At 41.2% G+C, this 18,520-nt stretch overlaps 1 protein-coding gene across 1 annotated transcript in view; it reads left to right on the top strand.

Moving 5' to 3' along the window:
• Positions 1 to 18,520, top strand: part of uvssa (UV-stimulated scaffold protein A) — a 34,791-nt gene that overhangs the window by 13,520 nt on the left and 2,751 nt on the right. Inside the window, 5 exon segments of the mRNA XM_018694392.2 lie at positions 7,673 to 7,796; positions 11,978 to 12,191; positions 13,810 to 13,944; positions 14,410 to 14,593; positions 14,701 to 14,812. Of these exon segments, the coding sequence (XP_018549908.1) occupies positions 7,673 to 7,796; positions 11,978 to 12,191; positions 13,810 to 13,944; positions 14,410 to 14,593; positions 14,701 to 14,812 (769 nt within the window).

Raw genomic sequence — 18,520 nt, 5'->3', positions numbered from 1 at the left:
CTTAATTCCTGGTGAGGACAAAAACTGAGGTCCCCACAGGTAGAGACTGCTTTGTGAGGGTAAAAACGTAATTAGGGTTCAGTTTAGGATTAGGTTTAGGTTAGGGTGATGGTTGGCATTAGGCATTTAGTTGTGATAGGTGAGGTTAGGGTAAGGGGCTAAGGAATGTCCCCACAGGGATAGTGAAACAAGATTGTAATGTGTGTGTGTGTGTGCGCACCAGGTAGAGAGCTATATTAACTTGTCAGGGGAGACAATAGAGACATCTCTAAGGGTTTTTTCACCTCCCTGTGTTCTCCCCTCCTCTCCTCCCTCCACCCATCTCCCACTTCCTCTTCCTCCTCCCCTCACTCCTTCTCTCCTCCTCTATGTGAGTAAGTGTGATGGTTAACATGCCCCTCCCCTCTCTGCCATACACCTGACTTATGGCTGTGCAGTAATAATTTGCCAGACCTTGGCAGGCTGAGTGTACATTAGCATATAAATAGCAGATGCACTGAGTGCCCATCACAGTCGACTACATTTAATTTTTGGTTTATAAGATTGAATGGGTTTTTAAATGCAGTGCCATCAAACTTGCCAAGAGACAAATGAAGTCAGGGGAGCAGTTGTCCGAGGCGGGGCCCTCACATCATTTTTATAAAGGATAAGAGTCTTATTTAAGGGAGAGGAGGGGGGAGGAGAGAGGGTGAGATGCCTTAGAAGCTGAATAAGCAAGACACCTGTGGATACGGCAACATACTTTAGTTTCGAATCCTGCTCAGATGTTTCATTTTCTAACTCAGTTTTCGATCTTCCTCTCTACCGAAGATACATTATATGACCAACAGTATGTGGACACCCAGACATTACACAAATGAATGGGCATTAACATGCGGCTGTAACAGCAACAGCCTCCACCCTTTTGGTTTCAGTCTCTCTACCAGATGTTAAACTTGTCTGTAGGGATTTGAGCACCAGTCCACCAGGTCCAACACTGATGTTGGGTGATAAGGCGTGGCTCGTGGTCGGCATTCCAAAGGTGTTGATTTCAGGGCTCTGTGCAGACCAGTCAGGCTCTTCTAAACTAAACTGGGAAAACCATTTCTTTATGGAGCCCCTTTGTGTATGTGGGGCAATGGGCCTAATTTAAACTGTTGTCTAAATGATGGTTGTAGCTCTAAGATTACCCTTCAGAGGAACTCTTATAAGAGGACCTAACCAACACCACAAATGGGATTTGTGAGAATACATTATTTTGAGGAACACAAAATTCCTTTTAAGTAAACATGTCAACCCTCTGTCAGTTTTTTTATGTTCTCATCACACAAGCAGCTGTACAAGATTTTTTGTGTGCTTTTAAGAATTTAGAGAATCAATATCAGATTGTTCAAGTCACTGGAAAATCTTTTTCATACAGTCCTATTCTTGATGCATTGAAACAAGATCAGACAGCATCGTCAGTGTGAAACATGCTGTTGTCTTTAGCCTGGATTGTGATGTGTTACTCTACAGTAGTGCTCAAATGATTAGTCAGTTGGTCAATCGTCAGAAAATTAACAAATTTCTGCTGATAAAGCTGCTATCAAGCAAACATGTCAAGAAATGTCCCGACTTCTGCCTCTCAGATGTCAGGGTTTTCTGCTTGTATATATGACTGTAAATCCAGCGTCTTTGGGTTTTAGACTGTTACTCAGACCAAACAAGCTGCTTACAGACGTCATCCCAGGCTCTGGAAAAACTGTAGTTGGCATTCTTCACTTTTCAGCCATGACAATTAATGGCTTCATCAAAAAAGTGAAAGTGAAAATAACAGTTAGTTGCAGCCTCAATCTATTATCATTTACATGGTCCTCCTGATTAGCTATTCCTGATTAGTTGTAGGTGGTTGTTGCTGCACCACCATTTGAAGTAACGTATGGCACTGAATAGCAAACACTTCCAACAGATCGCTTCTTTATTTGGTCGTTAAAGAACTACTTATATGACTTTCTTGGCTATTTTCCCTGTAGGAGACTCCTATATTTTATCTTTGAGTAAACATTGCCATTACAGTAACACATAACCCTGCTTTACTTAAACAACTTTTTTCTTTTTTCTACTCTGTTCTGAACTATTTTTATTTCTATCTGCACCAGGTTTTAATGTTAGAGTTACCAATATTTGTTTTGTCTTTTATTCTATTACAGTGACACATAGCCCTGCTTTACTGAAACCATCACTTCTAATTTGTCTGGTAAATCTTGAGTTTCAGGTAAAGAAGCAGTTTTATCTCCTCTGGGGAACTCTGTGTTACTGTGTGATTTTCTCCCCGTGTGTGTCCCAGAGAGTAAACCAAAGCTCTGTTAAAATGCAAAGCAGCCCCCGATGCAGCCATGTGGGGGAATAGAGGCCATATTTTAGCCATGCTCCCCGTCAGCAAAATGTTTCTGGGGGAAAGCTAATTCTACTGTGAGACTTACAGCTCTGCCAGGCCGGCCGACAGCACTCGATGCTATCAGGATTAAATTAAGGTGAATTAGAGACAAAGCGGCAGAAAGAGGGGAAAAAGGGATGATGTTAGGGCAGGATTTTCCTCCAGCTGGGTGATCACTTCTTAGTCTTAGGTCATTGATCAGAGCAGAATAAACCATCCAGGATTAAAGCAGACAAGCACAAAACCTATAGAGACTATATCTGTGTGTATGTGTGTGTGTATATACGTGTGCTGTGTGTGAATCCATTGTACTGTGAGGATGAGTAAGTGTAGCGGTGGAGTGGGGTAATGGAGAAAGTTTGGTTTGGTGTTTAAAATGTTTCTCTTAAGACTAAGAGCATTCTCTCAGGTTTTCTCTGAGAAATAAATAAGATCACAGCTCACATTCAGTCTCTGCTACATCTTTTCTTAGATTAACAGGATCATTTGGAGTAATAACAGCTCTGTTTTATCTGAGTCAGGGGAATTTTACCTTTCTGCACTTTACATCTCACTCAGATAGTAGTCACTTAATTTTTATATGGTAATAGTGGAATTCACTTGTTTCATTTTATGGTGACTTCAGTGTAGTCTGGTGTCTGGTATATATTTCCTAACACTACGAAAAAGAGAGACATATAGTGCATTTACACATAAAGACACATGCACTTACAAGTTTCACAATAACAGTAACAGTCCCACCACAAGGTCCATTTAGTAGTTGTGTTAAGCTTTTGATCGTGTCAAGTAATCATGTAATCTTCAGCAGATGAAATATCCACAGTTTAAAGAGGATGTTGAGGTGGCACGTAGTGTCAGGGTAGGGATATTTGAAATTTGATGTCAACATAAAGATATGTGTCACGAAGAATTATCACAAGGGCTGACACTGATCTCCTGTTTCGATTTAAAATCACAGAGTCCAGAATCGGTTTGATCTGATTCTTGATGATTAAGTAACATTGGATAAATACCAGTGATGCATTAGGTATTTCTCAGAACTGGGAACTGACATTTCTTCTATATTCAACAAGTGAGAAACACTGTTGTTTCCTTGAATATAAAACTGTGTAAAGTGCACATTAGCAGCTAAAGTGTCAACACATTTCCTGGTTATAAAACTGTGGATCCAGGATTTATCCTCCTTGGCAAATGATTAAAGAGACAGACAGCTGTTAGCAGCAGGGACAGACTGAATGAAGGAGAATCCACACACTGTTCACTCCACTTCCACCTCACATCTCACAGCCAGAGATAATATCTCCTCAACAAACACAAACTGACCTCAGATCAGTCTGCAGAGGCTTTTTTTCACTCTGTCCCTATCATAAATGCCAGTGAACCATCCTGTTTCACTCACCACATTCCTGTAAACTGTGGTGGGACAGCAATAGTGTTCACCACATTTTACCAGACTCTGAAGGGCGGCTCATACAGCAGCTATCAACTCTTTTTGAAATAACTCTTTTCCACAAAGTAGACATCATGCAGCTCAGAACAAGACTGATATTAGTTAAGAATCACAAGTGTAACTTTCATCAGAAAACAGGGAAGTCCATGAGATGTTGATATTCAGATATGCTAAAATACATTTTTGACACGTAGACAGAGTAGTACATATGGGTGGTTTCACCACAGTTTCACTTATACCACATTTGTTGTCTTCAAAGGTGAGTGGTGACTTAAATTAGAGCTTAGATGAATTAAAGCCTCTAAAAGGTCAGTAAGCTTCAAATGAAGTTCTTGTTGGATCATCATCTGTTGAACCAACACTCAAAACCTAAAGATATTTGATTTCCAATGATACAGTCCTAACATTTGAGAAGCTAGAACCAGTGAATGTTGGGTATTTTTGCTTGAAAATGACCAAAATAAATGTTCCCCATTTTTTTGTCAGTTGACTAATTGATAAATTGACTGTGTTTAAGGGCATTTATTTTGCAGGAACATATACAGAATAAGTGAAAAGAGAAAACATAAAATGGACGGGTAGACTAACAACAAAAATGCATCAGCAAGATTACTGTAAGAGCCTGTCACTGACACTTCTTTGTGTTTGATCAGTATTAGCCATTCACTCAAAAGCCTGACCAACTTATTGAACCATAAACAGAGATGCAGCGGTGAGCAGGCAGGTAGTTAGGAGCTGACAACTGCTGCTAATAGGCTTTCAAGCAAATACCTTTGTATCAGTGTTTATTTTAATTTGTTAATGGTTCATTTGGGAGGTAAAGTCTTTTTCCATAAAGTGTTTACATTATTTTGTCTAATTTCTTTGACAATAGAGAGAGACAAAGGAAGAATACACGCAGGGCAATGAGCTGTTTTTAATGTCAAGGTATTAACACATGTATCTATACTTAAATTTATGAATGAGGCCTAATTTCTCTCCCTTTTAGACCACCCACCGTCTGTGGCTGCATTAATGACAACTAATTAGGCATTAATTGTTTAGTTGCTGGTTAACTGAATAGTGAGATTTGTAATATGAAGTGTTTTAATAGTTCTCTGTGTTGGATCAAAAGGTGCCTACAGAGCTGTGCCATGGTTAACTGACTCTCCTATGGTTCAGTTGTGTGTGTGGATATGTTTAAATAATCATCTAAGGACTCATCATTCGTTAGCTAATTCTAACATTTTAATGGGCTTTATCAGCAGTAACCCAGCAGCCTTCTATCACTCACACACACACCACACACACACACACACACACAGACACAGGTATTACACACTAATGAAAAAGAGGCCTTTGGGAATAAGAGGTTAGTTTAACGTTAGGTTTTACTGCTCCTCATAACGCTAATCACTGTGATTATTATGCTGCTCGACTGAAGAGTGTGTGTGTGTGTGTGTGTGTGTGTGTGTACAAGTGGCTGCTTGAATGGCTGCTTTGCCTTTAACAGCTGAGGACACAGACACACACACACTCACATTTGTGTAATGGAAATGACCCCTGTGTGTATAGGAGTGTTGTGTTCTGCATTGTAGCCCAGCCAATGGCTAACAACCTCACTGGAAATTAAAAACCATAAATTCTGCTTAGCGTTGATAGCAGCTCATCACACACACACACACACACACACACACACACACACACACACACACACACACACAATCATTGTCATCCCTTTCTCCCCCAAGCCAAAGAAATCACACAACCATGGAGAGTAAAGGAATGAAAGAGAAACTGTATGTAACTACTCGCCATCAAGTATATGTAGTTTGGCCGATGTTTTCATTGAGCACATTGCTGACAGTTGATTGGTTGAGTTAAGGATATATGTGAATGTAGTTTTAGTTGTGAGGCTTAGTTTTGCACATTTGAGCTTGAAAGATAAGACAGGCAATATTCTGCAGTTTTCGTATTGTCAACAAATCCTATGAGAAGACCTTAATTGTATTCATATTTTGTTTTGCACTGGTGAAGAGCGTCACTTTATTATAGTATAGTATATGTGTTGGCTATGATTTCTGTGATGTAACTGTCCCTAAACATGTAGTGTAACCTACAATGAAGAGCTGTTTGGCTCTAAACTGTTTTTGTTTTATAATAACTTTATTTATGTAACATTTTTCAAAACAGAGTTACAAAATCCTGTACATAAATAAAACAGAACAAAGCAATAAAACACAAGGAAAGCAAGGCAAATAAAACAGGGAAAATTACAATTATGTATGTAAAAACAGTAAAACGTAAACTCACATTCAGCTTTCAATGTCTGTCAAGCAATTATGCAGGGTTTGTAGACCGGCTTTATCATTGGGTTTATTTGGAAGATATACCTGCATGTCATCAGCATAGAAATGGAACTGAATGTTGTGGTTTTATATGCTGTTGTTCAGGGGGACCATGTAATGGGATAAAAGGATGGGACCTAAAATTGAGCCCTGAGTGACGCCATAGTGGATAGGAGCTGAGGAAGACACAGATTCACCTGTACTACCTGAAAAGTGTCCGTTAGATTGGAGGTGAACCACTGAAGGGCAGCTCCACAGATGAATATTTGGTCCTCCAGACAGTTGAGCAGGAGGTCACCCTCAGGAGGGCAGTGTCGGTGCTGTGAAGGGCATGGAAACCTGACTGAAACTTATCAAAGAGGTTGCTGATGTTTGTTGAGTCTTTAGTCTCAAGGGGAGTGGGTGGGAAAAGAGAGTTCAGAGAGCTGGTAACAATAGACAAAATGTGAGGACCAACAGTGGGGAGAAACTCCTTCAGAAAGGAAGTTGGTAAGATGTCCAAGGGGCAGGGAGTTTGTGTCTCAAATCTGGCAGTGTGAGTTGGATTCTGTTGAGTCCTCTCAACACCTCTTTTATATGGAAAATGGAAAGCTTCACTATTGTTAAATGTTCTGAAGGTTACTGGAATGTGTCATTATGATCACCATCTCCTTGTGAAATATGATCAAATTTTAATTTGTCATCAAATCACCTCCACCACAGTCTGTGTGTACATGCACAGGAGTTTGTTTTTGTCTGTTGTGTCATGTGTAATCTATGAATATGATTACTTACTTCTTTATGTTCTAAATTATACTGTACATCATAATAACAGACTCATCCTGTGTCCATCTCCCTCTGTCTCCCCCACACTCAGAGAGTCTTCTAATAATTGGCTCACTGTACTCTTCTGTCTTATCTGTCCATCAGACTGCCAGGCTGCTTTGTCCACTGGGGTTAATATCCTTGACAATCCTACACACACACACACAAACACACGTTTTCAGTCTCACCAGACTGAAGACTGTTAAGATCAACACATGGTGGGTGAAGGGTGACAACAATTGGTAATATTTGTTGCCCCATATACGCAAAGACTGTACAGCAGGTAAACAGAGATAGTGCTGAAGTATTAACCAATTTGTTGCACTTATTGGGCAACTGTTGCCCTGCAGTCTTGGCTCACAACTATAACCTGGAGGTATAAAGTCTGCAGCAACACATACCAGTTTAGTGCAAAGGTTCATTCTTAACCTTGAAAATTTGACAAATCAATCTCAACTTAAGGTCCTCTTACTCTTTATTATGGGCTGGGATTTTCTCTGTCCTCTGATGAAATGTGGTTGAACAAGTCAGTCGACCTTATGTTAGTCAGTTAATTGGTCTGTCATTGCACACAATACACTACAATGTACAGAATCATACGGACCATTTTCTACAAGTTAATTGTTGAACTATTTAAAATTGAATTCATGTTTTCCTAATTTTGATATTAACAGAGTCTTACTTCCTCTTTCTCAGATGAAGGCTTCTTCAAATGGAGAGGAAGATGATGATGATGACGATGGCGACGATGATTTCGATGACGTTCCAGAGAAAGAAGGATATGAGCCACACATTCCAGAGCATTTACGAGCTGAGTACGGTGAGTCCAACTACACACACATGCATGTGTTTCATCAGACAAAAAAACAAAAGAAGAACCATTCTAGATGTGTTAGTCTCCCAAAGCTAGCTACAGTATGTCACAGGTAACAGGTAACACAGGAAAACTGTTCGCCTTTTCCATGTACAATGCATTTTTTGTAAGAAACTTTAATAGTTTAGCTCTAACAACCTAAAGCACAAACCAAGCACAGCCCAACAACTGGTGTGATTATCCAGTGGAGGAAAACTGTTGTCGTTTGCAAAGTAATGCCACTAATATAAATGCCTAATGAGTCTACCCAGCCCACACTGAGTGAGTTAGTGTACTAGCCTAGTCTCACCTGCTGGGTTCTGATGGAAGTATGTGTATGGATGTATGTGTATTTGTCTGATTTGGAATATGGCAGAGCCTTTTAATGGAGACAGATTTTCCGCAACCGTTTCCCTGTGTATCTTTGATGGATACTGTCTTGTCAACACATCCATTTGCACTACCTACATATGAATGGCTGTTATAGTATTGTTCCTTTCTGCACCAAAGTTGCATTGGACTTGTATGGATCATGTCTAGCCTCTGGGCAGCGCAGTAGGTTAGAGGTTAAATGCTCAGGTCATTAACCAACTGCCTGTTCATTTTAGTGCTGTGTCAGCTACATAGCAACATGTTTTTTTTTCTAAATATGAGATGGAATTTGAATGCTGTTAATATCATTATCAGTAGCTATGTGAAGGCTCCAGGCAACAGTAAACACTAAAACTCTGACAGTGCTGCTCTGTCAGCCATAATCAAGCTTCTCACCATCACTCATATAGATTCATATATGAACTTCTATGTGTTTATCTGTGTCTGTGTTAATGACGCCATAACAGAACATGTTGGCAGTGCTGTTATTGCTAGGTCAGCCATATTGTTGTGACTGTGAGGTGACCTTTGATCCTTGGTGTGTACTCCCCAACAGCCTCCTGAGTCATTATATTCACACTGAGCCTTTTCTTTACCTGTGAGCCCGTCCCTCTCTCCTCCTACCTCCCTCCATTACTAATCAATTAGACACAAAAGTAATTAGATTGTATCTGATGGGTCCAAAACAGCTGTGTGTGTGTGTCAGGGTGATTAGTGGGCTAGATCATTACGATCTACAGGGGCCACACCAAATTAACAATGCAACCTCTTTAATGAGCCCCTATTAGCCCTGCACTCACCACACACACACACACACACACACACACACACACACACACACACACAAACACCTACAATCTTATGTGAAATATTATAAGTTATTTAGGCTTGGGCTCACAGAATGATGTTTTTGTGTTGCAAATTAGCAGACATTTTCGGTTTGTTTACCCTCTGTATCTCCTTAAGAATTTTACTGGAGTAGCAGATAAGAACAACTATACGTCTGTGGAGTCTGCAGCTGTCCATGAGTGCGTCCGCAAGGCTAACTGAGGCTTCAGTAATTTCCTAAGACAGCTGGACAGTTTTTAACATATGTAAATGTAAGCGGGACAGTGTATATGTTTAGCTGTGGATGACTACATGTTTGGTTTGCTAGTGAATACCCAAGGCAGCAGTGTCCACATTTGCTTCCAAATGACATATTGTGGTATGTGAAAACATAAATATGTAGGTAAAATATTTGTATGCTATTGTTAGGTACTCAGCCAATGCAATTGGTTGTACTTATCTTGTAAAAGATACTGAGTCCTATTCAGGTTAATGTACATCCTTGGTTAGAGAAATGTCTAATGTGGAGGAAGGGTGAAAGACGTAAGCATAAAATAGTCATATAAAAGCAAGGTACTTAATTTGTAAATAAAAGATTAAAATTAAAATCCCTTTTGGGGCCCTGTCAGATCAGTATTCATAACAGTCTTCACAGCATAAAATTTTGGTCTGGATAGTGCTGACCTTTGAAGTAAAAGGGAACCCAAGAATCTAAAACGGAGAATGTTCTGTGTTGCATCACGCATAAATAACCTCACTCTTGTGAAATTTAAACTGATCGACAAAAGATGGATGCTTTCAGACAGTTGTATGAGAGATATTCTCTTGAATAATCTGTGTTAAAAGTTTTGTCTGGTTAGTAAGCAAGCTAACTTACTATCTTGGTGTGTGTGAAAACTCTGGGATTTTCACATACAATAGTCTCTAGAGTTTTTACTCAGAAAGGAGCCAAAAACAAAACTCATCCAGTGAGCATCTTGTTGATGAGAGAGGTCAGAGGTCATGGTCAGACTGGTTGGAGCTGACAGAAAGGCTACAGTAACTCAGATAACCACTCTTTACAACTGTGGTGAACAGAAAAACATCAGAGTGAACAACACCTCCAACCTTGAGGTGGATGGTCTACAACAGAAGACCACGTCAGGTTCCACTCCTGTCAGCCAAGAACAGAAATCTGAGGCTGCAGTGGACACAGGCTCACCTGAACTGGACTGTTGAAGACTGGAAACATGTAGTCTGGTCTGATGGATCTGGATTTCTGCTGAGGCAGCAGATGGTAGGCTCAGAACATAGCTTCAACAGTATGAATCCATGGAGCCAACCTGCCTTATGTCAACAGTCACTTTGGGCCCTTAATACCAATCAGTCATGGTTTGAATGTCACAGTCTGAGTGTTGTTGCTGACCATGTTCATCCCTTTATGGCCACAGTTCACCATCTTCTAATGGATAATTCCAGCAGGATAATGCTCCATGTCACAAAGCTAAAGTCTCAAACTGGTTTCATGAACATGACAGTGAGTTCAGTGAACTTCAGCGACCACTTCAGTCACCAGATCTGAATCCAGTAGAACACCTTTGGGGTGTGGTAGAACAGAAGATTGGCAGGTTGAATGTGCAGCTGACAAATCAGCAGAAATGATGTGATGTAGTCATGTCACCATGGAGCAGAATCTCAGAGGAAAGTTTCCAACATCTGGAGGAATCCAGAGCAAAGAGAGGATCTACCCAGTGTTACTGTGGTGTTCCTAATAAAGAGCTCAGTGAGTTTAAATCTTTCCCCCTCTCTCTCCTCTTTCCTCTCCTATGTCCTGTTCTGTCATTCTGATTATCAGTCGTCTTATCCCACTCTGTGCTGTCAGGACACTATCTCTCTTTCCCAAATTAACATTTTAATTACAGGCCCTGCTTAAGCCAAGAAAATCAATACCTCTTTCTGCCTTTCCTCTCTCTTTGCTTTCTCTCCTCTCAACCCCCTTTTTTCTCTTTTTTTCTCCTTTTCTTTTAACCCCCACCCCCAAACACACACACACACACACACACACACACACACACACACACACACATCCACCCAGTACTACGACTACACTGCTTTCTTCCCATTGATCTGTGTGTCTTAACATCCATGAAATCCAGACAAACCTCTGCCATTTTGTTTGGTCTGAAAAGGTCTGAGAGGAGCACATTGAGTCTGTATTTCACCATCAGACAGAGAGAGAGAGAGGGAGGGATGATAGAGGGAGGAGAAGCTGAGGTGAGGCAGAGAGAGCCTGGGATAATGGACCATCACTTAACTATTGACATATCTGGTTGTGTTAAAGAAACATCTCACTTTGGAAACTGAACAGTGCAACAATGATTGCAACTGCATTGTTGCGTCCTCGGCCTTTTACACAGACTATCAAAACGTTTTGTAGGACCATGAGCAGGATTTTATACAATAAATACTGGGATCATGAGTCCCCTCAACACACCCATTACCTCTCATGTTGACCAGAAACCAAAAAAGTCTCCTAATTTTTTGTAACTACTTGGGTTATTTTATTAAGTCAGATGTTCAGTTATACCTTCCTGTAAAAGCTCATGTTTCATATCTTCCTCTATACTGCCAGGAATAACATTCCAAGGGAGAAAAGCTTAAAGCTGCATTAATTAAAATTTTGACATTAATAATGTATCAAATGTGTTTAAGGTTGAAGGTGTTGCTCGTAGCGATGAGTCCTCACATACTTATCCACCCTGCAGTTCCCCTCAGCTCTGTGGAGCGTTTTAGAGTCTTTGAACACTGACTGTACACCATAGACATATTTAAAGAAAATTCAGTGATGATAAATGGGTTGTAATGAACTGAAATGTTTCATGTGTTTCTCATATGATGAGGATGAGGGTGTGTTCTATCACATTAAAGTGCACAGTTGGATCTTATTTTCCTCTCGTCTTTGTTGGCAGGTTTGGATCCCTCTCCTTCCACCTCAGCAGCACCTGTCACAAGGAAACCTCCTGCTAAACGACCTGCAGCTCCACCCCCTCGTTCTTCCTCCTCCTCCTCCTCCTCTACTTCCAGGCGTCTGAAGCGGATCATAGAAGAGGAGCAGGATCCAACCTGTGCAGCTGCAACACTGCGCCTCATCAGACAGAACCTCCCTCTGCCTGCAGAGTCCAGGTGACAAGTCCTCCCAGTTAGCCTCCGCCTTCTCCTCTTACCATATTTCTCCTCTTCTCCAGCCTTTTCACCTGTTCTCCTCCATCTCTTTTTATTGTAGAGTGCTGTTATGTAATTACTGCACTTTAATTTTTATGCTTTTCTCATAAGTCCACTTAAAATGTGTCATATGATAAGCACTTAAGTTAACATTTTTAAGAAGAGTAAAGTTTAGTTCCAGCTTGAACATTATATTGCTAGTTGATAACTAGTTGTGGGCTCAGTCAAACATACAGGTAAAATTGCATGGCTTTATTAGATAGCTATTTAAAAAAATAAATTAGACAGATTAAGTTTAATCTGTTTAACAGGCATGGTTCTGTGTAATTGAAACTTTTTGACATGACTCTCTTGAGGAAGAAGTGAATTTAATTATCAACATTAATATCAAAACACAAGCACTGGCCCTAATGTCTCCATTATGTTGTCAGTTGATATTTCCTGTACAGCATCATGTAAGACAAAGCAGACTAGCCCATGTTTCCTCAGTGATGTTGACAAAACTACACTGGCCTCTGAAAGCAGGCATTATCACAGGCCTTAAAGGCCGAGCCCCTAATGACCGGGCTAGTCACATCAACCTGAGAACCCGGTCCTGTTCAACAATAGCAACAGTCAGTTTATGTTGCATTCCATTTACATCTGAGGTCAGAACTGGGACCTGGGAGTGACATCGCCTCTGGGTTAACAGTGTTCCAGTTGAAAGGTCAGAAAAACATGGACGCTCAGAGCCTTCATAGTTGCTCTTTAGTATAAAGACAACTTCTAAACAAATCTGCTCCACCTGAAAAACACCTCAGTTGTTAACATTAGATTTTAATGCAAACACTTGAGAGTGTTTTTAAAAAGTGGTTCAAATGACCTGTTCAGGAAAAAAAGAAACGCCATGAACGTGAACTGTTTCATATGTATCCCAGCCAAGCCACTGTCATTGCTAATTTGTCAAATTCCAGTTGATAACAACACTGTGCAGTATTTTGCACGTACAAACAGCATAGCAACATGTCCATGGACAAACATTGAACAGTACTATGTGTATGACTGACTTATTGTGAAACTAATAAGACAGAACTGCTATAAACAGTAATATGAGCAGAGTGTTCACTACTATTGATGTGAGTAGCAGCCATCTTGATTTCTTATGTCGGGGTTGGTGGGGTTTCCAAGTTAGAATTCTGACTTCAGGGGGTGTTCAGCTGAAACGCACCATTAGTCATCTCTATTTTAAAGTCAAAGAACTCGTGGTATAGATGTGTGTGTGTGTGTGTGTGTGTGTGTGTGTGTGCAGAGCAATGCTGCTGTCTGATGAAAACCCCAAATAAATAATTAAGAAGGATGTTTGTAGTTCAGGCAGTTAAACACTGTGAATGTATTGGCTGCTCTGTTATTACTTGTTTGCATTAAACACACTCACAGGCTCCATGTGATTACACACTGTCAGTCCTCTGTCTGTCAGGCTAGTGTGTAAAAGTTGTGGTTACCTTCAGGTGGTGTTACCTTCAGGTCAGTGCCCCAAGTCACTCTGTCTGTTGACTACACGCACTGTGTTGACTTTGTTTCTGTCTCTCTGTCCACACAGCAGCAGCAGCTCCTCAGACCCCGCTTCATCTCAATCCAGTTCAGACCAGAAGCCTGCTGATGCTCCTGTGGTCCCATTTGGTTTGGACCTGTACTACTGGGGCCAGGAGCAGCCCAATGCTGGCAAGATCATCAAGTAATAAAGACACACTCACACACACAATTTATCACTGATAGACTCAAATGTATTATACACATAACTGTACAGGTCATTGGGCTGTGAGTCTCATTTTTGTCAGTATAATCCCAGTATAATAGTAGAATTATCACCTGTAATTACATTCCTGACTTTGTTTTGTAAAAGCATTATTAGAATGAATGACTGTCAGTGCATATGTTTCAGTGGAAGAACTTTAATGTCTGCAATGAAAGTCCTTCAAAACATCCACTACATTTACAGTTTGAGTTCTTACACAATATGATAATAAACCCAGCATCTGGAAATTAAATTTCACGCTCTCCTTCTTCTTGTACTGTTGAATAAGAAATATGCTGTTGTCTTAACAATTAGATTTTCTTTACTTAGTTTTTACATTTATGTCCAGATAGCAATAAAACTGTCTTGAACTGTCTATGATGTGGATTGCTTTTCCTTGTGCAGGGCGGCCTCTCAGCATCAGTTCTGGGTTCCCATCGAGGTGGAGGAAGAGGTGGAGAATGAGCAGTTGCTGGCAGAGAGCAAGAGCAGATACATCTCCTTCCCTGGAAGATTCACTCCTGTCAGCCATTACTGTAGAGCTCCACTAGGCAACGGAAAGCTGTGTCAGAGACAGGATCGGCTCAAGGTAACAGGACAAACACAAAGTGATTCTACACACATTTATATCTGTCTCTGGTTCCTATACTGTGAGTGTGTGTGTGTGTGTTTGAGCTGCGGCTGTGTTTCTTCCAGTGTCCTTTCCATGGCCAGATCGTTCCTCGAGACCAGGAGGGTCGACCCTGCAGGCAGGAGGACCGACTGAGGGAGGAGCAGGAGGAGAGGAGGAAGAGGGAGGAGCAGCCTGGTGAGGAGCGACACAGACACACACTATACTCTCACAGACAGCAGAGCAAACAGAAAACTGCATCCATACGCACGGATTCAAACGTTGGTGTGGCTCCACTTGCTTTAAAAACATACCTGTCCTGATGTAATGCCTGTAGTCTGGATTTCAGTTGGGAGTTGGGACAACAAAACCCTGTAACTCATGATCCTTGTATTAGCTTCTTATGGAGCTGTCAGTCGCCTCTCAGTCTTCTCCTCTTCTCAGTTTTTGGTAAAGATTTCATTCTGAAATGTAAGTGGTCCTTGAGTTACATTTACTGTCAGAAAGTGATCAAACTCCATCCACAGAGGAAACCTTGATGTTTCTAAGATGAAAAATGTACTTAAATGCTCTGTATATCAGGGTTTATGTTACTCAAGGTCCACTTACTACCTTTTTCCAGACTTTCACCTTTATCTACACAAATGTGGTATATAAAGTAAATATAGTTTTAAAAAATATTTTACTAGGCATGAAAGTTAATGTTTGAGCTTGGACACAGTAAGGGGTTATACTGTATACTGTATACTTTGAATACATCAAGGTCCATTCACTAGCATTTTCTGGAGTATACATCTACATGGGTTTCATGGGTTTCTTGTGTAGAAATAGCTCCACTGTCACCGTACAGTAACCATCAGTCAGTTTTCTCCAAAAGTCTCATTGATGTGAATCAGTCTGGTAGTAACAGTGGTCTAGTGGCTTTAGCTGTTGTTGCTGGTGGTGTAAACACCTCAGATCAGTTTGTGAGTACCTGGCTTTGATGGGTGGATTTGGTTTGATGATATATTTTCCTTTTCAGGCACTACTGATAACATCCATCACAGCTCAGTGTGTGTCCAGTCACTGGACTGAGAGGACACAATGAGAGTTTGTAAAGAAAAATAACAGAACAGGTCATCTGTGTAGTAATAGTCTGTTTTACACATTATCATTGTCTGACAATGTGTGTGTGTGTGTGTGAGAGAGTCACCAGTCTGCAGTATGTCCACCAGCTGCCTGCAGTGTCTTGTTAACCAGCAGCACTCTGTGTGTGTGTGTGTGTGTGTGTGTGTGTGTGTGGCCATGGCATGCAGTCCAGTGAGTTGTGAAATAGCATCTTTTGTTACCAACAACGCTATTGATCCACAAGTCAATCTCACACCTAGACACACACTCTCACTCTCTCCCTCTCTCTCCCACACACACACACACACACACACACACACAGCAGAGGCACAAATCAATCTCACAGTAAGGGGGACAGTGGCCTGAATGAGTTGATGGACCTTTGGCCTCAGCTCCCTGCACCTATTCACACACACCTTCACACTTAAACATATACACTCCAACACACGCATGCAGTTTATATACAGTGACATTAAACAGACAGTGAGGGACGTTGTGAAGGTCAGCTGAGACCAGTTCCCATGGCAACATATATGGAGCCAACATGGCTATTTTACTGACATGTTTGTGAGCGGACCATTAACACAACTGTGGCCTGTGTTTGACATAAAACTCATAGTTGAGTGTCCTCAGAGTCATGTCAGGTGAAATGATGGTATGCTGCTGTAACAGATAATAATAACAGAACTTCAAGTCTAAAGGTTGGTGGATGTCTGTCTGACGTAGTAAATGTATTAGTGTTGTCAATGGAAAAAAAACCTTGCAGAGATTTCCTAACCTCTTGAGTTAGGTCCTTCATCACAGTGAACACTGTATTGTATTTTTATAGTTAGCGTGCACTCTAAACTGTATTTCCACACCGTGACCGTGTGATGACTGTGACTGCAGTAATATCAGTCTCTGGAGAGTGAAGCTGTCTCTGCATGTTGTAGCACTGAGCTGGAGCTCTCAGCAGACATGCTTCCTGTTTGGCCAGGTTCCCCACTAAATCTAACAGGCTGAGCTGCTGGCTGGGACACTGAGGAGGCATCATGTGTTTGCTACTGCACTTGTCAATCATACCAGTGACTCCTGTCAGTCACCTTGCTTCTACTGGAGTCTTTAGTGCAGTGAGGGATATTATGAAGCTTCTTATGAAGCTTCTCACTGACAGATAAAAAGAGACAGGTGGTGACATGGCGGCTGTCTGCTGCCTCTCCAAAACAAGAGTGAGGACTGAGAGTACCATGGACTATAGTGCAGAGGGAACTGGTCATTCCCAGTTGGCAGAGAGAATTAAAGTGATCAATACACTTGGCCTCCACATATTAGTCAGGAACATGTGAGGAAACAGGCAGCCATGTTTCTTTTGTGTTTTGCTTTAAGCACCAAGTGACACAGTGCTTTGCAAGCAGAATCATTTCAACAGAGTTACAAATATATAGGTTGAGTGAGTTGGACATGTCCTTTACATTTACTTTGTCAGTGTGATGCAGTAACCTCAATTCAAAGAGGTGTACACGTAGATGTTATCACATGTTCAACCTGACCCATAAATCAGAAGGGCCAATACATCAGCTGATATTAACTCACTGCATTTGTGTCTGCATTGGTGTATATGTCAGAGGATTAGTAACAAGACACTGTGTTATTGACATATTATGTAGAAACCCTGCTGCTCCTAAATAGTTTTCCCAGCACAGAGCACTGAGATGAGGTTATTTATCTAAATGTAAAACGAGCAGCTCAGAACACTGTGCCCACTGTTCTTTACCAACCAGCTGAAGAATTCTTAGTGGGAATGTTGTATTCAGTGTTTATATATAGTTCAAATATTTGTATTGACCTCATAATGCACAATTTGTCAGGCTGGAACCATGTGACATATGGGAGATGTTAGCCTCCGTCTCTGGTGTGAGATGTGTCCTCCTTGGTCTTTCCCCAGCTGTCCACTGACTCCTGGTTGATGACCTGTGACTCTCTCCCATTCTTTTCCACTGTTTCTATTCTTCATGTACATGTAAGTCTAAAACACTCAGCCAGTCCTGGTGTTTCCTCCTTAAACCTGAGACCAGCAGAAACAGGACGCACATCACCACAGGACAGACCTGCTGCTCAGAGTCAGGACAGACAGATGTTTTCCATCATCAGTTCCACAGAAAAAAGTAGTAGTCAATAGAGGAAGAGGCTTCTTCTGATGAGCCATAGCTGGAGATGTATCTGGTGAAGTTTGTGCACTTTGTTGTTGTAGCTCTGTGTCTGTCTGAACCAGTGTTTAAGTAAAGTGTTGAATGAGTCTCACTGTCTGAGAGTTCATGCAGCTGAGTGACAGACAGAGATGCTCGGCTCCCCTGTGCTGCTCTGGATTCATTCTCTCTCCCTCAAACACAGATACACACACACACACACACTCACACTCTCTCTCTCACACACACACACACACACACACACACACACACTGTGCTTAGTGGTGCGTAGCTGAGAGACATTTGAACAAACCAAAAGACCCCAAATGCCTTAGTGGATGAGTGTGTGGCCTGGGTGCTCCCTGGTTGAACACACACACACAAACACACACACACACACACAGACACACAGACCCCAGCTGGAAGGGCTAAGAGGTGTTGACAGAGAGAAGAGCCCTGCTGCAACACAGATTAAATTCAGAAGACTGTCTATCTGTCTTTGCTATCTCTTCTCTTCTCTTCTCTTCTCTTCTCTTCTCTTGTTTCCTTTCTTTCTTTACTTCTCTGTATTTCCCATTTCTCCCTCTCTTTTCTTTCATCTCTCCTTTTTGTTTTCTTTCTCAAACTCCTCTAA

This window comes from Lates calcarifer, linkage group LG8, assembly GCF_001640805.2.
Source record: "Lates calcarifer isolate ASB-BC8 linkage group LG8, TLL_Latcal_v3, whole genome shotgun sequence".
In the NCBI taxonomy this organism is placed as follows: domain Eukaryota; kingdom Metazoa; phylum Chordata; class Actinopteri; family Centropomidae; genus Lates; species Lates calcarifer.
This window is presented reverse-complemented; position numbering and strand designations above follow the sequence as displayed.